Source organism: Peromyscus californicus, unplaced genomic scaffold, assembly GCF_007827085.1.
Source record: "Peromyscus californicus insignis strain IS unplaced genomic scaffold, ASM782708v3 Scaffold_17__1_contigs__length_78620276, whole genome shotgun sequence".
Classification (NCBI taxonomy): Eukaryota; Metazoa; Chordata; class Mammalia; order Rodentia; family Cricetidae; genus Peromyscus; species Peromyscus californicus.
The window spans coordinates 10,267,874-10,295,307 of record NW_026294469.1 but is presented as its reverse complement, the minus strand read 5'-3'; the positions used below and the strand labels follow the sequence as shown (position 1 = coordinate 10,295,307).

General features: G+C 41.3%; 1 protein-coding gene across 3 annotated transcripts in view; it reads left to right on the top strand.

The window, feature by feature from the left end:
• The first annotated feature begins 4,537 nt into the window (after positions 1-4,537).
• LOC128112568 (desmocollin-2) overlaps positions 4,538-27,434 on the top strand; it is a 36,564-nt gene continuing 13,667 nt past the window's right edge. The window contains exons 1-9 of one of the 3 annotated variants that reach the window (XM_052741603.1): positions 4,538-4,909; positions 13,485-13,569; positions 14,638-14,837; positions 16,307-16,426; positions 18,285-18,440; positions 21,068-21,212; positions 22,078-22,244; positions 25,248-25,382; positions 25,633-25,818. In XM_052741603.1, coding sequence (XP_052597563.1) covers positions 4,841-4,909; positions 13,485-13,569; positions 14,638-14,837; positions 16,307-16,426; positions 18,285-18,440; positions 21,068-21,212; positions 22,078-22,244; positions 25,248-25,382; positions 25,633-25,818 — 1,263 coding nt within the window. In that variant the 5' untranslated portion in view covers positions 4,538-4,840. Of the gene's footprint in view, positions 4,910-13,484; positions 13,570-14,637; positions 14,838-14,957; positions 16,427-18,284; positions 18,441-21,067; positions 21,213-22,077; positions 22,245-25,247; positions 25,383-25,632; positions 25,819-27,434 lie in introns of those variants that run through there. The other 2 variants (XM_052741601.1, XM_052741602.1) reach the window with 2 other exon arrangements.

Here is a 27,434-nt window from a genome sequence, read left to right as displayed (position 1 = left end):
GGTTGTGGTAGTCAGCAGGAGAAATGCAGTAGAGCGAGGTGTTATTGAGAGGACTGAGATGGGTTTAATGAATGATGTATGGGAAAAGGGGCAGAATTGCTACCAAAATGACCCTGAGCAGGTGGGAGCAGATGGGATGATGGCATAAGAGGAGAGGATGAGCTTAACTGTGAAAAAGGTGTTGTTTCCATGGGCCAGATTTGGATTTATTTTGAAAATCTCTTTCTACCTCTTGAGACACAATTGTTTATTCTGCGTTGTTTTCCACCAACTGTGGATCTGCAGCCACTGCACAGATTGGCCAGTCTAGAAGCTACTTTGCATGTAAGTATGGGCCCAGTTTTATTTTTATTTAACCATGAGTCTGTTCTCTCAATCCCATCTCTCAATGATTTCTTCTTTTCTTCAGGCAAGATCCTCCAGAAGGACAGAACTAACAGAATGCATCTATATTACCAAAGAACAGAACTTACTAGAATCATTTACATTCTTGGATAGCCCAACAGTGGTGGTCTGCATGCCTGAGAAGCCAATGACTCTATAACCAGTCAATCTATGGGGCTGGGTGCCTCAGTTGTCCTAATCTGACACTGATGGATGGCAGCTCTTGGAGGGTTACTGGTCTTCAGTTCCCATTGCAAGATCGAAGAATCTGGAATCTGAAATGAGAGGGGTAGGGCAGCAGCACAGAGAACAGATGCCCTCACCAGCAAAGAAACCTGCACTGTCCCCTAAGGGTTCTTGTCACCTGGGGGAGGATCATCTCCTTTATGGAATTTCTCTCAGTGACAGTTGAGATTAGCCATTGTAGGGTCTGCTGCTGCCTTTATTTATTTATTTTTAAGATACTAAGTTCTTATTACACACTCATCTTTCTTAACTTATAAATTAAAATCAATCACTATACTTGTCTACTCTTTTACAGAAATGGTGGTCATTCTCTGTCGGCTCCTCTTTATCGATTAAGCATGTTTGATACGTATTAGGAATTCCTGCCCTAGTAAATGTGACCCATGACATCAATCTAATGTGTCAATATAGATGGAGAGTAGAAAAAAGAATGAATTACTTGTCAAAAATCTGTCCAAATGTGCTGTGTGTTTGTCAACCTTGCATTTGCTCATTCGTTCATTCATTCCACAAATACTTGACTGTTAACTGTTTGGGAAGTGTGCTAGTGTGGGAGACATAGGGGTGAACCCAAACACAAAAAGGTCTTTAAATGTAATCTTTGGTGAGAAAGAAATATTAATTAAAAATTAATTAATTTATTAACAAAGTTATCATGATAACTGTGATAAGTGTTCTGAACTAATTTAGTGAAGAGGGTTCTACCTAGTTAGGGGATAAATGAAAGCTGACATTTGTAGAGTAGACAGGAGTTAGCCCTCCCAGGGGCACAGGAGGAGTCTTCAAGCAGAAGAAACAACACACTATAGCACTTACAGCAACAGAAATCTATGAGTGCAAAGACCTGAAAAACACAGGTGTGTGTGTGTGTGCGTGTGCGCATGTGTGAGCATCAACACTTAGAGTGAAGCAATACTTCTAAGTCAGATAAGGCACAAGGGACAGTCTCTATACAATCAGAAGAGAATACACAGGCACAGCCAATAAGAAAGAAGAAAACCAGGACAGACAATCTTGGCTTGTTTGACCTGGGATTTAAACTCAAACACACTCTTTGTCAAGGCTCCCGTGTATACATTCCATGTCACAGACATTAATTTTGAAAAGCAAACTTGAAGTGTGTGGAACAGTAGGAAGTAAACAGTTTATTTAACAGGAATTCAAAAATGCATTCCTTGTATTATAAAAGAATTCATTTTTAAAAATTGGTGCAATTTCAAGAAGTACACAAACCTCCTGTAGTCTCAGTTTAGTTTCTCATAGTTAAGTCATAGACACCAAAGGAAGGAAGTCTTTGTGTGCTGTTGAGAAGGGGCTGAAGGATTAGAAGTGATGGGTGAATCAGCACTAGAACTAAGTTCTACACCAAATGGAGAGTCTCCTTCCAAAGTAGAAAAGCAGGCAACAGTCACAAGAATGAGATGGAATATGTTAAAAAAGGGAGGCAGAGATGGGGTAGTACAGTGTGGAGAAGAGGGGTGCCCATAATAACAGACACTGGAGGACTTAAGGAACATTTTGAGCATTTATTCCGAGTGCATCCTATACCGTATCATTTAATCGGTAGGACAAGTCTGGGCAGTGAGGAGTTGTGCCCTTGTTGGTATCATTGGGTTGACTCTTTATTCCACCTCTGAGATCTGAGCAGTGCATTTCCATCTTGTTTTCTTTTCCACCTTTTATTTGTGTCAGACTTGCTCCCTTGTCAATGCTGTGTTAGGGACACACCTCAGATAGATAGAGTCCTCCCAAAAGTTGCATTCATCCACGAATTTCTCTTTCACGGGCTCTGGCAATTGTGGGAGGTAGAGGTGGGGATCTACCACGAATTAACCTGCTCAGTGACAGGTGTCTTTGTGCATACATCTGTGTAAGTGGGTATTTTGTTTGCTTGCTTGTTTACTTCAGCATATTTAGTTTCTGGCCTCTGCAGCTGGAATTCTGTGAAACTATTGGGTAGGGTTGGCCCCTGGAATTCGAGTTGTACATTGTTCCTCTCTTTAGGGGGCCTTTGCTTCTGACTCTCTGTGATATCTATACAACCAACCTCTGTCTCTATCTGTCTCTTGGTAAGACTCTCATGATCAGTTCAGCAGTTTCATTTTAGATAGAAGAGGTGTCATAGGATTATTTTTCTTATCAAATGTGAGTGCTGATGCCTGAGATGTTCTCAAAGCAGGGCAAGATGGGCAGGAAGCTGATCCTGACTTTTGATTCTGTTAGAGTAACAGAGTGCTGGCATATGTGTGCAGTTAGTGTTCACAGTCAAATGACATGCTTAAAAAGAGTCACATCTATCTATACTTTTCACACTTTCAGGGTAGGATGTTTCAAAACTGGTTTAAGGAGGAATTTACAAGGTTCAGCTAGTCTAATCTATTAAGGTGAAACATTTACTTAGAATATGTAAATTTTATCTAATTCCTTGAGTAAATTTTCATGAAGAAACACAAAAATTGCTATTTTATAAGCTTCAGTTACCTGGTATCTCTGAGATGAATTGTCAGATTGCTCTCTCACCCCTTTCTGGAATGAGAAAGAGCATGAGCCATCCCAAAGGCATTGGAGGCTGAAGGTAGGCAAGAGTTTGGCAATGTCCTATTGTCAAGAGCTGTGACGCCGAAACCAGTTGGCTTCTGTGCTCTCTGGCAAGCTTGGAGCTGGACACTGTGATGTCATCACCAATGAGTTGATAGGCATTTATGAAATCATCACTGGGCAAACATGAATGAGGGTTAAGAAGTAAGAAAACAAAAGCATGACACTCAGACTCGTGACCCAGGCTTATTTTACTAGCAATCGCTGATAATTTCATGGCTGTGGAGACAACAGAACACCCACTTGTGTAGCATTCATTAATAGAAAACAACAGACATTTACCATTAGACATCAGTGTTCAATTTAACATGTGACTGCTATTACCACCATTCTGGGTCTGTTCATAGCAGGAAAACATTTTCAGTAATTGAAATGGCATTGAGTGCTGTGGTCATCTCTTCAAACTTGTTTTCTACAGCTACCCTTAAGCCAGGTGACAGGGAAGGGACACGTTTGTCTTCCTGGTGAAACTTCCCTGGTGTCTTTGAAAAGAGGTGCAGAAGGGTGAGTCAGAAAGCCCATTCTGAGGAGTGCAAAGCACACAGCTCTCAAGCTTCATTTTCCTGGCTAAGTGCTGCTGTAATTCATAGGCTTAAGTACCTGTCAAGTCAGAAAGCAAATTCTCCTGTTCTTCACTTTTCACCATGAACTCTAATCCTGATGACAGCACAGAGAAAAATAATTGGTACCAGGATGCTGGGGACTCCCATGAGGGAGATGCTCAGGAGAAAACCACAAGAAAACATGTTCATATATGACAAGGTTCTTAGAGAAAATCAGTAGCACGCATTTAGCTGATGGCTGGGCCTCAGTTGATGTGTTTTCTGTAGTAATTTTGTTTTTGTCATTTCCCTTTCCCTTTCTTTCCTTCCTTCCTCCCTTCCTCCCTCCCTCCCTCCCTTCCTCCTCTCCCTCCCTCCCCACTTTCCTTTCTTTTCTTTTCTCCCTAAATTATCGAACCTGTGTCACTGCCAAACTACGTAATTTCTGAATCTTGAGACCCTCTAGGAGGCAACTCCTGTTGGAACCATATATACATGTCTGTCTGTCCGATTTTGATTTACATAATAGAATCTCCCTTGAGTCCACCTCTTATCAGGCTGGCCTCAGGCAGCTGTGAGTAACTCAGCCAGTTGATTCAGGACAGTTGTGGGTCTGGGAGTTACCCTCCAGGGCAGGGACCTCCACCTGCAATGGGAAGTGCGCTGGGCGGAGCCAGGGCCAGAGCTCTGCGGTGAGTGTTAGTACAGTCAGGGCTTCTGCTGGGCAGGGCCAGCTGCTAATCCTGCCAGACGGCCACCGGGGCGGGGTGGGTGGTGGGGGTGACAAGGGACATATAGGTGGCTTCTGCTGGTGAGAAGCACCTAGTTCAGCTGAAAGGGTGGCAGTGAGAGGGAGTTCCCACCGGTTGAGTTCTTAAAGCCATGAAGACACAAGAAAAATAAGAGTGGCCTATTGGAGTCTTTTGGACTTGCCTGGAGCTCCACCCTCGGCCAGAGGAAAAGCCCCTTGGGATCAAGGCGGGAGCATCAGACAAGCGCAAGAAAAGCGCCTGTGCGCGCTCCACCTCTGCGCAGCGGTGCGGGGCGGCGACCTGTCCTTTGAGTTGGCCATGGCGGCTGCAGGACGTGCGCGCTCCGGGAGCCCAGCCCGTGGCCTTCCGCACCTACTGACCCTAGCGGTGAGCTCCGGGGACCGTCCTGGGACGGGGAGAGGGACATCGGGGCGGGGCGGCTGGCCCAGGTGGGGGTCACCGGGCCTGGCGACCTCTTAAGCGGTAGTTGTTGGAGGTGAGGGAGGGCGGCAGGAAGCTGAGCGACCCGGGCGCCAAGGTCCCGCAGGGGAGGGAGTGTGGCTGCGTGCTGAAATAGGCACGCGCGGTTGGAGACGGGGGCGGATCGCGAACGCCCAGCCAAAACCCTGGCCTCGGGGTTCCCTGGGCAGAGCGGGGTGCGCCCGGGCTGTGCCAGGTTGGGAGCACGGTCCCTGGAGCCCTGGGTGCTGGCCATCCTGACTGAGGGTAGCTCCCCAGGGGACGACACCGAAAGCCAGTGTGGTGTCCTTGGGGTCAAAGAAAGGACTTGTTGCTTTTGAGGGTTCTGTGCTAGGGTTGGGATTCGAGAGAGAAGTGAGAGTTGGAGCGAAGGAGAGAGTGAGAGAGTCTGGACTTGCTCCCAAAATTAGGAGATGGGCGAACAGAGATGACCACTGATCCCATCAAACTCTGGGAAGTGAACTTCCTGGCCCTGAGATTTGTCCTGGGAGGAGTCTCAACTCTGCTCAGATTCATTCTCCTTTAAGACTGAAAACAGCCAGGACCTTAAGCCCTCTCTGAGTGGGAGCCAAAAAAGTGACTTTATTAGGGACCTGACTGGATCTCCCTCGGGAGCCAGAAGACTCCAGAATTCACCCCGGGGAGTAGGCCTTCGGGAGTCAGGGATAAGAATGCCCTAGCGTGTAGTTTTATGTGGATCCCTTGGACAAGGAAAAAGCTTATTGTGCTAGGTGACCAACTTGATATGGTGTCCTTTCGCCCTTAGCCTGCAGCAGTAAGCTCCAGCTGTCCCTGAAGGAAGCCTGGAGGAACCCAGGAAACCAAGTGTATGTAGTGTATGTGTGTGTGTGTGTGTGTGTGTGTGTGTGTGTGTGTGTGTGTGTGTGTGTGTGTGTGGTCAGAATGGTTAAGGCATCTCCCATTTCTCCTGGACTCTCTTTTCACAAGGGGTTCCTATGTTTTTAGTTATTGAAAATCTGGTTGGTTACTGGACTTAGAATGTCAGTTCCAAGGAATGAATGGACTTTAAACTTTTGATCACAATTCCCAGGGGCTATTCATAAGCACAGGTAGGGACAAGTATCTCGCAGTCAAGATTTTATGGCTGAAGAAACAGCCTAGGGCAAACAATGGTCACAAAATATGTTGCTGATGACAAAGAATGAACTTTGGTTGATATCTAGTGAAGGAAGTTGCCACTTCCTTTTATACTGCAGGGCCTTATTCTTGGAAAAAAAAGGCATGCTTAGTCTTCGTGATATAGCATTGCCCAGTGCAAACCTGCACACCTAAATACACATGCCTTAGATCACTTTAAGAGAAGTGAATGCTACGAGAGAATCAGCTGAAATAGAACCCTCACTCCTAGGTCTCTCTTAGTTTCAGAGTCTAGGGATAGGCACTGGGAAGGGGGCGGGGCGTTCTGGCTGCTGGCATTTTGCTTTCAAGCAGCCAAGTGTAGTGTGAGTCCCCTCAGGTTGTTCTAAACGCCAGTGTGGTGTATGTGAATAGAGCTTTGCCAGCCTCAGAAGGGTGTGAGAAGTACGAGGTCTACTGAAGAAGAAGAATAACTTTTTGGGGTGCGGCTCCCTTTGCATCTCCTATTTCTCATATACTCAGGTAATCCCTTGACATTCCACAAGTCAGCTTCTCTCCACTTCCTAGTACGGCCCCACCCCATAGTGTCCTAACCACTGGAGCTTTCTTCCTGAATGCCCCAAATGGTGCTTTGTTCTCTGCAGCCTTCCAAGATCTTCTTTGACAAGTTCAAGTGATGTGCTCTATTCTTCACATAATTCTACCCTGTGATTGAGTCGTTATTCTGGACATTAACACCTTAGGAAAAACCTCTCTGACCCTTAGAATCTGACTCCTTACTCGGTTTCTTGATTCCCCCATCCTCCCTTTTTCTGTGTATGATATAAAGGCATAACATGAGACCTTCCTTTTGACAGGGTTTAAGTGTACAGTAACAGAAAATTAGCTACCAGCACAATGCTGTGCAACAGCTGTCTGGACGCCTGTGTCTTAAATGACATAAATGATGTAGCTGTTAGGCAGTGGACCCTCCTCTTCCTATGCCGCATGACCTGGCCACCGCCTTCTGTTTATTACTTTTGTCTGGCCACTGTTTTCCTCACTTGCAAATGCTGATTTTCTGTGGAGCTTTGTTCTAAGTCTTGTTTCTTGGAATGTGTGTGTGTGTGTGTGTGTGTGTGTGTGTGTGTGTGTGTGTGTAAATATATATATGCATTTTTTCTGGAGGTAATTTCATCTATGTTATGTTTTAAAATATCACATTATCCTAAATTAATATTGCTGTTTCAGACATCACCCTTAAACAACAAGCCTTTATATTTCTACAGATATACTCGGTAGCATACCTTTTTTTTATGTTCTCAAATAATGTTTTTCTTTTGGTATCAGAGATTTCAATATACAGAATGTCTGTGTACCTTGCTCCTCATGGGCAAGTCTAGAAGCTTCTTTTTCCTCATTACTCCTCTTAATCCTTTATTGTCAAAATAACTTCATCTTCAAAGATACTGTATGGGTCTGTTTACTGGTATCACTTCTGTTGCTGACTTTTGCTGTTGTTAATAATGTCTCGGTGGATAAATCTGTCTGTATGCCGGTCATATATGAGCAGGCATATTTATGAATAGGAGTACCAGAGTTATAGAGGACGAACACAAAGCCAATGACTGATTTTGGAGATGTTGTCTTCTTTGAACAGGTTTTATACGGCTAGACAGAAAGCTGTTTAATGGTTGAAGTCATGTTACATCAGTGGTTCTCAACCTGTGGGTCAAGACCCCTGAGACAATCGGAAAAACACACATATTTTATGTTATGATTCACCACAGTAGCAAAATTACAGTTATGAAGTAGCAATGAAAATAATTTTATATTGGGGTAGGGTCACCACAACGTGAACTGTATTAAAGGGTCGCAGCATTAGGAAGGTTGAGACCCACTGTGTCACATCTTATACAAGAATTATTGAGATTGACTTTGAGGCTACTTGAGCTAGGCAGAAGTTTTGCAAAAGATAAAATTGAACCCATACTTTATGCAGAATACCACAGGAAACTCCAAGTAGATGAACTATTAAAATGCAAGATGACACCATATGGATTACAGGAGAAACATGATGAATCCTATACATTTTCAGTTAAGAAAGCCTGTCTGTGACTCAGATTTCAACTTTTTTAAGTTGAGAAACGCAATGATATAAAAACAATCAGAATTCCCATAGTAAAAATACAAAAATAAAACCATGCCAAAGCAAACAACAGCATAAGCTACGTTAAAAGGTAGATGTATTTGCCTTTTTTAACACGGATACATTTTAAAGCCCAGTGTAATACATTAAAAAGTTCTTATAAGTTGTGAAGAAAATTCTAGTATGAACAAGGACAAGACAAATTCTAGAAATAAAAAAACATTAAAATATAAAAATGAGGAAAAGTGAGTTAAAAGGAACATTGAAATGCCTCTTCATACTTAATGGTGTTTGACAACATGCTATGTAGGCAAGCATGTGACAAATAGAAAACTCACAAATTATTAGTGACAACAGTTCTGTATGTCCTTTGTGGACTGTGACTAGAGCAGGTAAAGGCAGGCGTGGCCTTTGTCCTTTGTAAATCTTGTAACTAATACTTTTGTATCCACATTCTGATACATAGTCTTGTTTTACTTAGTAGGACTTCATCTGCTCCTTTAACGGCTACATAACCCTTCATCGCTCTTCTTTTTCATAGTTTTTCCTATGACCTTTTGAACTAGCTTGTTTAGCTCCAGGAAATACTGTGTTGAGATTTTATGGGGATCATAAAGTTGTCGTTTAATTGAGGATTAATGTATGTATGTTGCTGATTTCTCTTATGGCAGACCGGATCCACTTTTCTTTCTGTGTAAATGCAGAAATGTGTTTAGGTTTGTCTGAAAGAGTCGAGTCTTTCATGGGGACGTCATGGCAGGACGAGAGCAAGGAGTTTGGTACCCACAGTCAGGAAGCAGACAGCATAGTGCTGCCGCCACTAAGCCTTGTAGGCTTCTTACAGAATTTCCTCCCTGGCATTTCCACGCATTTGATCGCTTTAGAAAACAACTTCTATACTGCGTGACTGGTTTCATTCATGGACAGGAAGAGTAGTGATAACTGTGTTTTAGCAGTTGCTTCCCTCATGGGAATTCATTGGTTGGTTTGCTTGAGTTTTGTAGCTAATGTCAAAGCAGATGTAAATAGAGATATTTCCTCCTCTTTGCAAGCCCTACCTAGCTCTTTTGTCTAAGATGTCTTCAATGTGATGTGAAGCATCTACGGTGACCTTGGAAAACCTGTTATGGTTCTGGGTTTAGTTATGAGATCATCTACTTTTCTTGTTGCTGTGAACAAATACCTGACTAGAATCAATTAAAAAGGGAAGCGTTTATTTTGGCTCTAGTTGGAGGCTACAGTCTCCTTCGGTGGGAAAGCTGTGGCAGAAGAAGAGTGAGGCATCTGGTCCCCTTGTACAGACAGTCAGGAAGTAGCAAGCAGGGGTGCTGGCACTCAGTGTGTTTCCTCCTTATTACTCATTCCTGCTCCCCTGCCCTTGGGATGGTGTCGCCCACATTCAGGATGGGTCTTCTCTCTTCATTTAAACCTCTTGGAAATATCTTCATAGGCATACAAGAGAGCTTTTTTTTTTTTTTTTTTACTCAAAACATGGATTTGAATGAATCTCAAACCAATGCAAAGCCAGCTTAACTGTGGCAGTATCTCATATTGAAGGTGTAATGGAGTGTAGCTTCCTATACATTGTAGGTGTGTCCTGTGTTTCATTTCCCTCTGTCTATTGAGGCCAACAAACCAGAGCCAATCTTGGCAGGTCAGAAGTAACATCTATAACTTAGTCTAGGTTTCAGCTTTATCTGCAGACCCTGGCCTTCAATTCTTTGCTATTTTTGTTCGTTCTTTGATGCTGTAAGATGTTTCAAAATCATGTTATTCAGCTAGTTAATTTTTTTCATGACATTCTCCTAGTTTTCTTACATGTCTTCATTCAATTAAAGTTCTTTCCACTGATTTATTTCTCCACAATATTCAGACTTACCACACTCCAACATAAACCTTCATTTACTGGAGACAAATCTTTGCTTTTTTGTTGGTCAGTTTTTTTTTCAGTGCTCTGAGAAATACCTGAGAAAAAGATGTTAAAGGAGAGAAGCTATATTCCAGCTCCGAATTTTAAAAGTTTTAGTCCATGGTTAACTGATGCCATTGCTTTTAGGCTCAGGCAAGGCAGATACATCATGGATGAAGGTCATGGTCGAGGAAAGCTATTTATCTCAGGGTAAATATTAAGCGAAAAGGAATACCAGGAAAGAGACAGTACAGGCTCCATCTTTCACGGCCTCACCTTCAGTGACTTCCTTGCATGAATCGGGAGCCAACACAAACTTTCCAGCACCTTCTAACAGTGCCATCAAATGAAACATGCATTTACAGCCATTGATTAAGTCAAGCCCACACCATCCAGGGATGGGGCGTAGCACCCAGAATTCATGCCTTTGGGGTCCCAACTGTAAACCAAAGCCGCTCCTTATCGTGTGTAGAAGAAAGTGCACATAGGTTGTTGACACTATTCAGAAACTGCTCCAAACTTATTCTTCAAAACCACTTTAATTTTTTTTCTCTTTGTGCTATGCACATCATTCACTATAGCAGTGGTTCTCACACGTGCTAATGCTGTGACCCTTTATTACAGTTCCTCATATGGTGACCACCAACTGTAAAATTATTTTCAGTGCTACTTCCTAACCGTAATTTTGCTACTGTGGTGAATTGTAATGTAATTATCTGTGTTTTCTGATGGTCGTGGGTGACCACTATGAAAGGGTTGTTCAACCCCTGAAGGGGTCACGACCCACGGGTTGAGAACCACTGTATGATAGATGTCTATTTACGTTTCTCTCATCTGTCTTTCGGTACCTTTACAGTGTAAACCTTCCCTTCTCCTATCATGACTGACTCATGGCCACGCCTCAGTTGACCTCATCTTGTTCCTAGGTGAGGTTGGCTCTCCCTTACCAATCTGCACTTCCCTATCACGGCATTTCCGTACCCTATTGAGCTTACAAATACGTCTTATCATCCTGGGGTTGAATTTTCACGCAGATCATGTTTGTCTACTATATAGCAGACATTCAATGAAATTTGTTTCCAAAAGCAGTTGCCTTAACTGGGCCATTCAACTCCTCTACCACTGAGACCTCAGTGCAAGGACCATGACCCTATCTTAGAACACTGGTACGCCATTGCAGTTGCTCTCCTGGCTCCTGTGCCCACGTGTCTGCGGTCTTGTTGCCATGAGGCCAGTTGATTGACTGCTTGTGAACCCCAGATAAGGCCACTCTGCAGTTCTATGCATTGCTGCTTTCCTTTGCTCTCTGAACAAAACCTGCACTTCTCACCATGACATTATAGATCCTCAGTAACATCTTCCAGACTGTTCTTTAAGTATGGAACTGGTTTTCCCCTCAGTTCATCTAGACTCCAGCCTTCTTTCCTTTCTCTGCTTTATTTCTCCGGTAACTGCTATCTGTCTTAGTGGGGTGTGACATTTGTGCACTTGTCTGTTTGTTTACTGGTGCATTGCTCCATGATCTGTAGAGGGCAAGGTCTTTGCTTTGCTGGCTGCTGGAGCCTGTGACTCAGCTTAGCACCTCCTTATCACCGAGTGTTGGTTGAATGGATAAGTGTTGGCTAAGTGAATGAGATCTTCTTTGTCAGGCTCCTTGAGCCACAGTCCTTGAAACACCTGGCTGTGCCCCTGCTCCCTTGGCTAGGCAGCCTGTGAAAATTCCCTTCTTCCCCTGTAAGCACCATACACAGGCCCCTGTCCCTTAAGAAGTCTTGAATTCTTGTTCTAGTCCTAAGGGCTCACTTACTGTCCATACATTAGATGGGGGGAGGGGGGAATAGCTAATGCAAATTCCAGCTACAGTGGTAACTCCAGGCTTCTTGGGGTTTGAGTGAGAATGCTTGAGAAGTGGTTCCGGGTGGTCAGTCTCAGCCAGAGTTAAACTTTTTAATTTATTTTATGTGTATATCTGCAGCATGGGCATGCAGAGTTCAGATGAAGGCATCAGATCCCCTGGGTGTGGGTGCTCGTAACTGAACCAGGGTCCTGTTATACTGAGCTACCTCCCCAACCTCCAGCATCCACTTTTTATTCCAATGTTAAAAAGTCAATTTTTAAAATCCTAATGTTTAGTTGGCAATTTGGGGTTACCACATTAACTTTGTAAAGAACAATAAAGTCTTACTCTCTTGGCAAAAAGGAAAGAAAGAAAGAAAGGAAGAAAGAAAGAAAGAAAGAAAAAGAAAGAAAGAAAGAAAGAAAAAAAGAGAGAAAGAAATTTCCCGTCTTTTACTTTCAATTTAAAAGTCTTGTTTGGGGAGAGGTATTTCAATTTTGCAATTAAAATGTAATCTCTGACTTATTGGATCATTCCTATATAGTTGAAATTGGATAATTACAGGTGCTTTAAGATAGACTGGAAATGAAAATGTTTATCCAAATCCGGCTGATTTTAGTTTATGCTAAAGGACTTCATACTTAGCAGCATAGATGCTGGCTGGTTTTCTTGCTTTGGGCCTATCATTTTGGTGAAGTGAGGAAAACGGAGCACACATCTTTCAGAGGCATCCACAGAAAAAGTTCACAACATAATAAAATTTAGGTTTTCAAGTGCACGATCAGTTGAAATTGGCTCACAGTAGATTACTAAATAGTTTAAAATATTTGAAGTCAGGTGTTTTCTAACAGTCAGTGAGAAGGTGTGTCTTCAGAATAAGGTCCCATGTTTGCATAGACTCATACCTAGATATTGCCCACCCCTCCCATGGCAGTCACAGTGCCTTTCAGTGGTGGCACCCAGGTTTGGTTCAGAAGACTGCTGTTTGGGCTCTGTAGCTCCTGGGATATTGAACATTTATGGAAACAGTGTGATGGGATGGTGAATTCATTTTTTTTCTCTTTCTTGTGTGTGTTTGGTCCAGTCTCACACATGTTGCTGCTGGATCCTCACTCCACTGTCCCAGTCAGTGAAGATACTAGTAAATTCATTTTACAAAGTAAAATAAAAACATTCCTAAGAAAGAATGTGGTTCCTCCAGTATTAAGTCCACTGTAAAGAAGGGAGCCATGGGGACCTGTTACCCTTTGGTCCATCTCCTTCATATATTTCAGGTTTCTTACTCTAGTACATATTTCTTATTTTATTTTGTTAAATCAAATAATAAATAATTTTAAATTATAAAGTTTTAAAAATAATTTTAAAAAATTGTGTAGCTATACATATACTTAAGTATTTACTGTTTCTTTTATGTAATTAAGAGGATATTACTATGTAATTGAGACTTAGGTAAACTCCATATTCATTAGAAAGATCTTGTGAGTGTATGACACTAATCTGTTTCTTCTAGATCCTTGCACTTGCCTGTGATGCTTGTAAAGAAGTGATCCTTCAGGTCCCCTCTGAACTACCTGCTGAGAAATTTGTTGGCAGAGGTAAAGAGCAGCTGCAGTCTGTAATAAGTCCTAATGTGGTATGCTTTGTTAAAAGTTACTGTGACATTTAGGACCATGAGCAATTCATGATTAATAGTTAAAAGTGAATAGTGCATTCATTTTTAACACATGTTATATCATATTTTTATTGAAAAATATGATTACCCAAAGAAGATAAAAAGATTTAAGTTCAAATAATGACATAATTTTTGACATTTGTACTGCATGGATGGTATTGTGTATGTTTCTAAGCATTTGAGAAATAATATTGGAATTATTTCTTGAGTTTGAAGGTGTTGTTCTTGGATTTTCATCATTAAATATTTTGACTTCTTACTGCATTTTATTTCCACCATTCTTTAAGGTGTGCTGGGCATCAAGCCCATTTGTACAGCATTGCACCAGTCATTGTATATGCTGAGCAAACCGTCTACCCTGAGCTATATCTTTAGCCCCATGTACTTCTTTTCATCAATCCTTTGTTTTATTTAACTTATTAAATAAGTGTGTGTGAGTCTGCATGTGCGCGCACACACACACACACACACACACACACACACACACACACACACACAAGCACACACATATAGGACCAGAGCTTTACCCCCTGATATCTTACTGGCCTGTCAATTCTTTATAGGACTTAGTTGTATAAGGAAAAGTAAATCAACCCAATGTGACCATCATATGTTAACTATTTTACATTTGGTGTAGACTTCAGTAGTATATCAATTTAATAACTTTAACTCAGGTAGTATGTAGTCTTTAACAGCTAATTTTAGTTATGAAAAAAAACTCATTTTTAGTGTTGTGTCAAATATTCAAATACTGGAGTTCACATTCCTTTGTTTCAGGAGAAATATCTCTCCAAATGGGTGTAGAACAAGCACTAGAAACAATATGTGTGTTTAGAGAGGATCTTAACCATATAGTTTCATATATGATTTAAAAACACTAAATATTCCAGTGTGAATGTGATTTAAGTGTTTCTCTCCCCTTGCACACACATACTGTATATACTTCTGAACTCTATGCTGCTAAAGTGAACTGCTGTATGTATTTCCTCAGTGAACCTGAAGGACTGCCTTAAATCGGCAAATGTAATTCATCTGAGTGATCCTGATTTCCAAGTCTTAGAAGATGGCTCTGTGTACACAACCAATTCTGTTGTCTTGTCCTCGGGCCAAAGAAGCTTTACTATATGGCTTTTCAACGCGGAGAGCCAAGAAGAAAGAGAGCTATCTGTCCATTTAGAAGTTCCAGCAGAGGTAAATGAGAAGGTATGCGGAAAGCGTAATGGTGTTGCCTCCTTAGGGTCAACTGACACCGCCAAGGAGGATGTGGAACCGGAGAAGACTTGGGGTGACAAATGAAAGCTGTGGGTCAGCAGTGTTTAGTGAAGGAGGGTTGGCTGTGCAACACGTCATCGCAGTTCGTCATCCCTCTCATTTGCGATAAGCTTCACCGAGACCTTGAGTTAGGACCCAAAGTGACACTTCTTGATTTTTGGAATGGATTTCCAAAGCGAGTTTGGAAACTACCCCCTCTTGATTAAAATTTTCTCCCCTCATGCGTACTAGTGTTAAAAGGGTTTCTGGTTCTTGTCTTCTTGAAGATAAGACTTCAGTCAAAAGACATAGAGAGTTTGAGCAGATGTTTATTTAGCCAACCCACAGCAAGCAAACAAACCCTACAGACAGAGATTGGGTGGTGCAAGGCAGTCATCTGCCCCGCGAATTCCGTGTTGTGGCTCTTAAAGAAGTTTTATTAATATTCACGAGATGGGTGGCATATTCTGGGGGAAAGATGATCCTTTTATGGTGTCAAGTTATGATGGAACACATGTATTTTTAGGGGGTTTCTTTCCATGATCCTCTAGAAAAGCCCACAAAAGGAGTGTGTATATAGATGGGTCAAGCTACAATGCAAGAGATGATGCCAGGCCTTGGAGGATGCAGCCCCTTTGTTAGGGCACACGTGTGGGAGAATACCCTTGTGCTTAAGTTTCTAATATAGCAGAAACAATCTAACTGCAGCTTCAGGGTGTTAAACCTCAATGAGCTTCCGACTATCAGGAGGCTCAGCCTCTGGGACACAGCTACAACTTTCCTCCTTTGCTCACATCTTGCCTACCCTGTGTCATTAGCATGGCTTGTAGTCTTAGAAGACAGGTGACAAGGGAGAAGGGTGGGACCATGTACGTGCCTATCGATTGTGACACCAAAGGTCAAAACAACCTCTCCTCGGTAGTCCCTGGCCATTCTTCACTGAAGCAGTCGGAGCGCTGTCACGATATTTCTCTCTTCATCTGACAGATGACTGTTGGTCCCCTGGCTCTGGCTAGTTGCTGGTGAGTGGAATCTGCTTATGCTAACTGTCCCAGTCATTCTCATTCCATCTCCTTCCTCTTGTGTCCTTGCATTGCAATGTGGCAGCAAGAATTTGCTTTTCAGTGTTATGTCTATTCTTCCAGCCCATCTCTCTTTCTTCCATATTTCCACCAAAGTATTTTCCCAAGAGAATGGTTGGCATAACAACCACAGTCTTATTCTTTGTCATTCTTGTTATTATTTCTGCAGTATTGAAGATTAGTTTGGTTTTGAAGCACCATCATGGGTTTACACTTCCCTAGCCAATCTTCGTAAGAGGAGACAAATATATCAGCTCTAATGTCTGGGGATGAAGTCATCATTGACTTTAACAATGAAAGTTTATCATTCTTGTCTTCTAAATCAAGGTACTAAATAAAAGACTGCACACAGAGAAAGTTCTCAGCCGTACCAAGAGAAGATGGGCGCCTATCCCTTGTTCCATGCTAGAAAACTCCTTGGGTCCTTTCCCACTTTTCCTTCAACAGGTATAGTTTACTTCTATTTTCAAAAAATAATTAATATTGATTTAAAAATAATTGCATGAGGGCTGGAAATGTATCTCAGAATTCTTGGCTGCCATGTTCAAGGCCTTGGTTGAATCTTTACTAATCAAAAATATGTAAAATAGTTGCGTGTGAATATCTGAATGGAAGGTTTAAGTATCATGTTTCAACATATATGTGTATTTCTTAACAGTTGTGTACGCATTTTTCAGCTTTAGTCATGAAATCTGTAAGAGCTGTAAAGCTCATCTAGCATTCTAAAGCATGTTTTTTAAAATTTTTTCCTAGTCAACAAGGGTATCACAGAGGCTGGGCACAGCTTATAAAATCCAAAAATGCATGCCTCAATAAACATGAAAATTGCCAAACTGAAGGAGACACAGTCTTTCTAGTCATTATTCCCAAGTCTGTTTCTTCCCTTCCTCCTAGTGTTCTAAGTGAAGTTGTAAATTAGTGCACACAACAGTGGGTTCACTATTACATCTTCGCTTATTTCAATCGTTACGCTTTGCTCATATTCATCCCTCTACTATCCTGCTGCTCCGTTTCCATCTTCCCTACCAGTTTCCATCTACCAAGTCAATTTCTTTTTAAAAATTGATTTGTTTTATGTGGCTGTGTGTGCATCCACATGAATTTATGTGCATCACATGCATCTAGTCCTGTGGGGGCCAGAAAAAGGACATCAGATCCCCTGGAACTCAAGTTATGGATGCTTGTAGGAGCTGGGAACCAAAGTTAGGTCTTCTGCAAGAGCAGGGAGGTTCTCCCACCCCCAATCTGAGGCAAGATTTCATCATGTAGCTCAGTTGATGTTCGTTTTGTTCACTGTTAAGCTTCACAAAGACAGATCCTTTCAAGCATATCATGTATTTTCACCATAGTCACTCCTATCCACTCACTTCTCTCTGTTGCCATACCCCCATCCCCTTCCTTCAGTCCCCCTTCTGCTTTCATGTCGTATATAAATTGTTACACACACACACACACACACACACACACACACACACACACATATGTATATATACATGGGGGTTAGGGTATATATATACATATATATATACGTAAACACACACATAAATATTTATATATATACATACACAAATATATATATATACAAACAGAAGCACACACACACATATATGTGTATATATATATATATATATATGGGGGTTAGAGTATATATATACATATGTATACATAAACACACACATTTATATATATACATATACATAGATACATACACAAATATATATATATATATATATACACACACAAGCACACACACACACACACATATATAGTCCAGATTCATAAATGAGAGAAAACGTGATGTTTGTCTTTCAGAATTTGTCTTATCCACTTGGACAGGTCTTGTTCAGTAGCCTCGGGCTGGCCTTATCTCCTAGTTCCCCTGTCTCTACTTTCTCCGTGCTGGGACTACAGGCATATGCCACCATACCTGGTGAAAACCACTTTCTAAAATGCTTTGTCAAGTACAGTTTCATCTCAGGACTTAAATAGACTGGCAAGAGATAACCATTCACTCTCGTATTGTTATATTTTCTAACACAGAGAAGTCCCAAGTGTTTGGTTCATGTCTATAATGTTCAATCTTCGAAATATTCCTTGATTTGGAAATTAAGATTCTGCTGTAGGATTTTGTAAATATCTTGTTTTCAATCATAATTCTTTATTCTATTGCTGCATTTTTCTAATACTGAATAAGACATACGACTATTGTTTATTCTAGTAACTGGCAGTGTAATAGCATAAACATACCCCTGAAAATTCTGCTGAAATAAAAATATGTCTCATGCTTATAATATCTACTCTCTAGATCCAATCTGATACTGCTCAAAACTACACCATATACTATTCCATCAGAGGTCCAGGAGTTGATAGAGATCCTCTGAACTTATTTTATGTGGAAAGAGATACTGGAAACCTGTATTGCACTGGTCCCGTAGATCGTGAGCAGTATGAATCCTTTCAGGTAAGGTCTAAAGATCATGTGTTGTATTAGCAATTGTCTTGGTTTTGGTTTCTATTGCTGTGATGAAACACAGTTTCCAAACAAGCTGGGGAGGAAAGAGTTCATTTGCCTCATGTTTCCACACTGTAGTCCATCACTGAAGGAAGTCAGTACAGGAACTCAAACAGGGCAAAAATCTGGAGGCAAGAGCTGATGCAGAGGCTATGGAGGAGTGATGCTTGCTCATCATGGCTTGCTCAGCTTGCTTTCTTATAGAACCCAGGACACTATCCCACCAGGATTGTTCCACCTACAATGGGCTGGGCCCTCCCCCATCAATCACTAATTAAGAAAATATCCCACAGGCTTGCCCACAGCACAATCTTATAGAGGCAATTTCTCAACTGGTCTTCTCTCCTTTCAGAGGACTCTAGCCTGTGTTAAGCTGACATAAAATTAGCCAGCACAGCAGTTATTAACCTCAGCCACTGTGTCTTTCACTCTCCATTTACCTACTTCTCTTTTTTCCCTGAGGTTTTCATTGGCGTTCTGGCTGCAATCGATAACAGAATTGGCTTGAAACAAACAAATTGAATGGAATAAATAAAAATTCATTTCTGTTAGGTTATTCCTGGTTTTATGGGTTTTTTTTTCCTGTTTTAATTTTCCAAGGGAGCAAACACTTTGGCAGCCCATTTGTTTGTTAGAGAAGCTCTCTGTGGAGTGGGTCTGCCACAGGAGCCAAGGGAGGCTCAGCAGTTAGCTGAACCTCAGCCCTTTGCAGTGGGAGAGTTGATCACAGCGAGACCAGGAGGGTGGGCAGCCCGTAACAAAGCTCATTCAGTCTTTCGGATGTTTCATGGATTTCCCCTGTGGGAATATGCGTTCTCCTGTAAAAACCTGACCTCATGCTGGCTTGATTTCCCAGCAGGACCTGCTTATCTTACTTATTTTTCATTATTTTATGCAGTTTTGGATGAGTTCATTCTTTATTCACGAGGAAACCAAACTAACCGTATAGACATGCAAGCTGTGAGTTCTGTGTTTAAGTTTAGGATTGTTACAGTGTGGTTTTCTAAGTATCTGTAATGTTCTGCTGTTTCTATGATAGTTGTTATAAAACTGGTTTGGTTTGGAATATGCAGCATAAAATTAAAAGGAATAAAATTTAAGGGAGGGTGGCACTCCAGAGTCCATACAGGACACACCCATACACCATATTCTCAGCACAAAGGAGATTTATTACCCCGGAGGGGCATGCATGGGGGGGGGGGCGGTGGGAGCGGCTGCCTCTGGATTGGGCAGAAGCAGACAGTAAGCAGCAGCAGCAGCAAACAGCAAGCATATCTTTTTTGTTGTTGTTGTTTTCAGGAGTGAGTTTTTAAGGAAAAGAAAGGGAGTCTGTGCTAGGGTGAGCTGTTAAACCCTGATTGGACATATTAGCCAAATCATGCATTATGATTGTTGGACCCTGGTGTTCTGTCTCAGGAATGAGTCAGTGATCAAATAAGGGAATGGACTTTGGGACTAGCTTTGGGGACGTAACCTAATGGTTTTTAACAAAGGAGAGGGAAAGGATAAGACCTGTTGGTGCTGTGTTTACCATGTTCAGACCTGTGCTTGCTCTGCTCCGGCTTGCTAGAGCCCCTCATAAATTATATCCCACACAAAATCTGTAGCCATTCATTTGTTCACTTTCTAACTCCTGCTTTTCAAATAAAAACATTCTTAGGAAATGTTATATGTTAATATAATCACGGTGGTACCTAAAATACTAACAGAAAATAAAATAATACCCGAGTTAATTGCACCCAGAATTTATAGTGTAAATTAAGAAATATCCAAAAGAGGTACTTAAAATCGACGTGTCTAAAATTGTCAGACAGAAAAAAATCAATATTTTCAGTAAATAATAATAATAAGTATTATACTTATGGATGACATACAGCAATAGTGAGGAAGTTAAAATTATGCACATTAGTATAGTAGATCACTATAAACATATTCTGCTTCCACAGGAAGTCTGGTGTCTCTTTCCACATCACAGTCATGTCTGCATCCTGAAGCAGTAGCAGTGGAAGGCGAGCGCTTCAAGCCTGAGTAGTCTCCCAATGAGAGCCAAAGCGATCTGCAGCCATGCTTTATTTTAAAGTGCCACTTGAGGGGTTGCTGAGGGTGTGGCTCAGTGGAGAGAGCATGCTGGACTTGTGCGAGGCCCTAAAACCCATCCCCAGCACCACAAAAGCAAAACTTGGTTATTTTCTGTAGATGGATTTTTCTTTGGGTCGACAGCTCACAAAAAATGACATGGAGACAGACTTATTATTAATTATGAAAGCTTGGCCTTAGCTGAGGTTTGTTTCTAACTAGCTCTTATAACTTAAATTATTCATCTACATGCTGCCACATGACTAGTGGCTTTTACCTCTCACCCTGCTTCCTCTGCATCCGGCTAATAACTACCCTTCTTCCCCAAGACCTCTCTGTCCCCAGAAGTCCCGCCTAACCTCTTCCAGCCTAGCTAATGGCCATTCAGCTCCTTATTAAACCAGTCAGAAGGCACCTTGGCAAAGATACTTCTTCACAGTGTGCAATAAAGATTATTTTACAACAATTTTCACTTTTTCCTGATTTTACTCTATTCACAGCTGACCGCCTTTGCAACAACTCCAGATGGGTATACGCCGGAGTACCCACTGACTCTCCTCATTAAAATAGAGGATGAGAATGATAACTACCCGATTTTTACAAAGACAGTATACAGTTTCACAGTTTTGGAAAACAGTGCCGTTGGTAAGTAGCTACACCAATGATACAGGGCAGCTTGGATGGGCTTTGGTTCATAAACTGAGCCTCTCTATGGCCACAGGAAAGCAGCCCACTGTGGTGCCAAGAACATGGGTCCTGGGAGGCATTTTCTTCTGTCCTTTCCTCATGTGAAAAGCTGCAATTTCTTATCCAGTATATGGGTTATCTGTAGACGAGATTATCAAATAGACTGCATGCATCCTGGTGCCTCAAGAAAGAAATTACTTTACATTTCTGTGAGAGGTAAATGACATACTTCTAAAGGGAAGAGTCTATCGACAAGTGAAGTCATTCAGTACTTGGAGACTTGTCTGCTGAACTCCTAGTGACTAAATGGGTGGTAGTATTCTGGGCATGATCAAAAGTCACTGAGAACAATACACAGATTTTCTCAGTCTTGTTATCTCCAGGCTCAAATTGGTTGGATGTCAGACTGCAATTTTGGGGGGTTTCCCTTGAGAAGATCTGGCTGAACCAAAAGAATTTTTAGAGAGAACTGCCTCAAATGGTTAATTTAAGCACAGGCCTGCAAATAGAAAAAGAGCTTAAGAATAACTAGAAAATCTCAGTAGAAGTTCAGAGTTCACAGAGGGACAGCATAATCGTTTATAGGCACCCATACGAAAATATAGTAAAAATAGGTGCTGGGGTCACCAGATCCCCAAAATATTAGAATGTGAGCGTATTTAAAAGGAAGTGTTATTTTATGTTGGTATCAATTAACTTATAAAAACTATGATCCTGATCTGTGATAAAGTGCTCCGGCAGGCTTCTGAAGTAGGCAGGAAAGAGCGAAATAAGAGACATAGAGCGCATGTTTGGAAATTCAACAGCAGCTTTTCCTCTGCAGGCTCTGTCGTGGGGGAGGTCTGTGCCACTGACAACGATGAGCCGGGAACATTGCACACTCAGCTGAGGTACTCCATCCTGGAGCAGTCGGCTTCCCCACCCACTCTGTTTACTATGCATCCCACTACTGGTGTGATCACGACCACATCGTCTCAGCTGGACAGAGAGGTAACAAATGTCAGCCGAAAAAGCTAGATTAGAGCGTGGCTTTTAAGAGCACACGGCCTCAGCTGGACAGAGTGATGACAAGTGTTAGCGGATAAATGTGGCGATTTAAGAATAGAGATACATTCTCTCTAATCCGAAGTATCTCAAGGCAGGAAGGCTCCAAAATATGAACGTTTTTGATCACTGACTTGATGTCACAGATAGACAGTTCACCACCTAACATCATGGACAGGATGCAGCCAAAACATAGACCTGCTAAAAACATGGTGTATGCTTACCTTTGAGCTTTGTGTGTCAGGCATGAATGGAACACACAACAATTTTGTGTCTAAATGTGGACCTGACACTGAGATACCCTGTGATGTTGATGCAAGTATTCTAAAATCTATAAACATCTGAAACACTTCTGGTCTCCAGACCCCGTAGATGAGGGATGCTTATGCCTGCCTATCCGAGCATCACCTGTGTGAGCATTTCGGGAAAGTAAGATTAGTTCCCAACTTTAGGAAATATATTGTTTTTATGATGCAGATGAAGGTCACTATGTGGTTACTTAATGGAACGCTAATTTAGAACATCGAGGTTATTCTCTCCTGACTTTTATCTTTTATGAAATCAAATTTTTCATGGAAGTATACTTGTAGTATTAAACAAGGAAGTGTCAAATAAAAAGAGTGAACCTTCTCAAGATGGGCAGAAATGTGTCATCTATTGAGAAAGAATTATTTTAACGTGTGTCTCTGCAGAAGTCTTGTTTATATTCTTCCCCTTACACAGATAGAAATACCTTCACACATTGTAGCCCTCGCTTCCCATCTCAGCTAACTGCTCCAATCCTTACCTGCCTGGACTTCTGAAACGCACCTCAGATGCAGTGTTTATAAAATTTCACTTGTCAGCAAGCTCTCTTTCCCGTTCCTCTGTTGATGATTTTTCTAGTATCACCTTGGAGTCATGATCTCAAACTGTGTTAGATGTCTCCTCTCATCTTCTACTTAAGACTTTTGTAAGCATGTTGACATTCCCTGTGGGAATATTTTACACATATATTCTGTATTTGTGACTACCCTATTAGCCATTGACTCAGTTCCTTATCCAACTATTACATTCCCCCAGCAAGTACTATTCACCTGAATTCTTACAGTATTTTGCCGGGCTTATTTATTGTCCATCATCTTTAATCTTGTAGTAGTACATGACTATTGGATGTTACTTTGAATCTCAAAATTTCCAACAGGGGCTGGAGAGATGGCTCATTAGTTAGATCTTGCGGCACTTTTAGGAACCTGGGTTCAGTTCCCAGCACCACACTGGGCAGCTCACAACTGCTTATAACTCCAGTTCCAGGGCACCTGACACCTCCTGACTGCATGACCTCTGTGACATGTGCAGCACATACATGTACTCAGGCACATGGCACACATGCATACAACTAAAATAAATAAGACAAAAATCTTTTTTAAAAAAACTTCCTATTAGCTACATTTTCTGACTTTGTTTTGTTTTGTTTTGTTTTTCGAGACAGAGTTTCTCTGGGTAGCTTTGCGCTTTTCCTGGAACTCGCTCTGTAGACCAGGCTGGCCTCGAACTCACAGAGATCCGCCTGGCTCTGCCTCCCGAGTGCTGGGATTAAAGGCGTGCGCCACCACCTCCCGGCTACATTTCCTGACTTAATGCAAATTTCCAAATATTGACGAATGATTAAACACTATCAAGGCATCATGCTTTCACTTCCCTTTATACCTTAATGGTTGACACAAGTTATACAAAGTTATCCTTGGCAACAAATAAATAGTTGCTTTTATTGATGTGATTTAACAAAATGTTTTCTAAATGCTCTCCTCTGGACAACTGCAGGCTCTTTTCATGTATAAATACTGTCCTTCAGAATAGAAACAACAAACAGACAAACAATGGAAAAGTCAAAATGGCTTCTTAAGTTTCCAGACCAAAGCCTCTAAGTGAACTTTTACAGGACTGCAAGATGGTTCTGCTGTTAAGGGTGCATACTCGTGCCTGTTGTGCGGGGAACCTTAGCCGTATCAGTTGCTTGTGCCACTAGCCCCAGGGGATTGATACTCTTTTTGGGACTCTCTGATCACGTCCCCCCAACACACACATATACACACAGTGACAAATAATGAAAATAAATCCCAAAAGTAAATGAATGCTGGTGACAGAAACGGTTACACACCTTGGACGCATGAAGTTTACTAAATAGTGCTTAGTAGGAATTTTTTGATCTCAGGATTCTAGTTTTTGCCTGTTCAGCCTTTTTGAATATTGGAGTTTCTCTTTCATCTGCAGCTAATACAAATTGGCATCTTAGGACAATAAAAACCTTTCTTTGATTTCTCATTAACTGACTGTTTTTGATAAATCTCAATGCTCCTTGATACAAAGGAAACGTGCCTACCTCCTGGCAGACATTGGCGTGAGGTTTGTAAGGATCATCAGGTGAAGTCAGGCATCATTCAAGCTGTGTACGTTAGAGGTTGTGCGAGAGAGGTGCGCTGGGAAAGGTGCACGTGGTATCGTAAACATTAACACTCTAGTTTTTCTTTAGTTAGTGGGTGAAGACAGGAAAGATTAATAGGGACTGAAATTATGGGGTGAAGGTGTTTGAAAAGAAGAAGAGCAGTCATTTTAGTTATAATACTTTTGATTATAAAAATATACTTTGGATGGGACATAAAACATTTTTCGCATTGCTATGTAATATTACATGTACTCATGACCACAGAGGTTCTCTTCCTTTTGAAAGTCAGTAAAGCTGATTATATATTCCTTGAGTTGATAGCACGTTCCATTTGAGAAACGACTCAGTTTTCATATACTGATTGCACATTACTAGAGCAAGGCATTCTTTTTAGATGTAAATGCTGTTAAACATAACAACAGTCCCCTAAATTATCAGTGCCAGAAGAGCTACCGAGTGGAAGTCAAGATTCTCCTTGTAAAGATGCTGCGTTTGTCTAACAGTTACATTTTCTTTGTTTTCAGCTAATTGAGAAATACCAGTTGAAAATAAAAGTACAGGATATGGATGGCCAGTATTTTGGTTTGCAGACAACAGCAACCTGCATCATTACTATTGGGGATGTGAATGACAACTTGCCAACATTCACTCGCTCTGTTGTAAGTGTGTGCTGTTTATTAGAGAGAAATGCGTGACTTAGTGTGGGTTTGAAAGTGTGTGCATCTTTTTGTGCTCCATGGTTTGGCATGAAATGCTCTCAATGACATGGAAGAAGCTAGGGCTTAGAGTTTTAAACATGAGAACATGGTACTTTGGAATTTGTAAGAAGGAGGCTTGCTTCACAAGATGATCTTGTTTTGTGAAGATTAATTAATGAAGCTTTATTCTTTTTTCTTTTTCTTTTTTTAGTATGTGACCTCAGTGGAGGAAAATACAGTTGATGTGGAAATCTTACGTCTTACTGTTCAGGATAAAGATTTAGTTAACTCTCCTAATTGGAGAGCTAATTACACCATATTAAAGGGCAACGAAAATGGAAATTTTAAAATTGTGACAGATCCCAAAACCAATGAAGGCATTTTGTGTGTGGTTAAGGTAAGAATTAATTAGCAAATTAGATATTTGTAATTTATAATATAGAATAGCAGGCAAAGATTTTTTTTTTTTTTTTTTTTTTTTGGTTTTTCAAGACAGGGTTTCTCTGTGTAGCTTTGCGCCTCTCCTGGAACTCACTTGGTAGCCCAGGCTGGCCTCGAACTCACAGAGATCTGCCTGGCTCTGCCTCCCGAGTGCTGGGATTAAAGGCGTGCGCCACCACCGCCCGGCAACAGGCAAAGATTTAATGGGAAGAAAGCTATTCTGATAAATGGAGGCATAAAGTATATAACAAGGGTAATTATAAATACTATTTTATTCATATGTATTAAATGGAATGAACAGGTTCACTTTGAGTAATAAGGTTTTTTTTTTTTTTGTTTTTTTGCTTGCACTTCCGTGTTATACATAGTCCATCACCAGAGGAAGTCAGGACAGGAACTCGAGGCGGGAACTGGAGCAGAGACCATGAAAGGACACTGCTTACTGATTTGCTCTCTCTTCTTGATTAGTTTGTTTTCTGAGATACCTCAAGAACACCTTGTCAGGGGTGGCACCACCCACAATGTCCTGGGCCCTCCCACATCAATCATTAATCAAAAAAATGCCCCACAGGCTTGCCTACAGACTGGTCTTATGGAGGCCTTTTCTCAACTGAGGTTCTTTCTTCTCAGATGACTCTAGCTTGTAGGAAGTTGAAAAAACTAACCAACACAATCACCATTGACAAAGACATGGTTTTAAAACATGTTTATTTGTGTTTTATTTATGTGACATAGTCTCCATTTTCTAACATAGATTTTAACAGTTTAATAAGCTAGCATAGCTTTGACACCAGTGGACAGAGCCAATCTTTTACAGACTATTCTTTCTGTTTCTGGGTCAAGGAGTTATCACTTACTGAATTTCTTAAATGAGTCATACCTGGTCAGACCCACAGGGAGACTACCAGTGGGTCTATTTGTCTGTATTTTGTATATGGTGCAGTCTTATTATCCAGGTTCATAGCATGCAACTCAAGCAGTCAATGACATCCCTGCTTCCAAGACCTCTTTCTGATACTATTTTGTACATAAGAATTAGACCTGGTACCAGAAACAATCCAAGCTGCTTCGACCTTAGATGCTTATATGACATCATAGGTTCATTTGTATGGCATCATTAAATAGAACATGATTCCATCCTGGGTCTAGAGCATTGATTCTCAAATTGTGGGTCATGACCTCCTTGGTGGGTCACAGTGGTGGCATATCAGATATCCTGCATATCAGATATTTACAATACAATTCATAACAGTAGCAAAATTACAGTTATGAAGTAGCAATGAAATGATTTTATGGTTGGGGGTCACCACAACATGAGGAACTGTATTAAAGGGTCACAGCATTAGGAAGGTTGAGAACCAGTGGTCTAGAGAGTTTTCCTTTACACATTCTCAAATGTAAAGACGGTGGATCAAAGATAATAAATCCATTTTCCTCACAATGATACTAATTAGCTGCAGTTTCTGGGTTAATTTCTGTTTAAAAACAACAAAGGAAAGCCCTTTAAATCCCGTCTTTTACTTAACCTGACTGCTGCCCCAACCCTAATACCAGACTTTATCTCTGGATCAT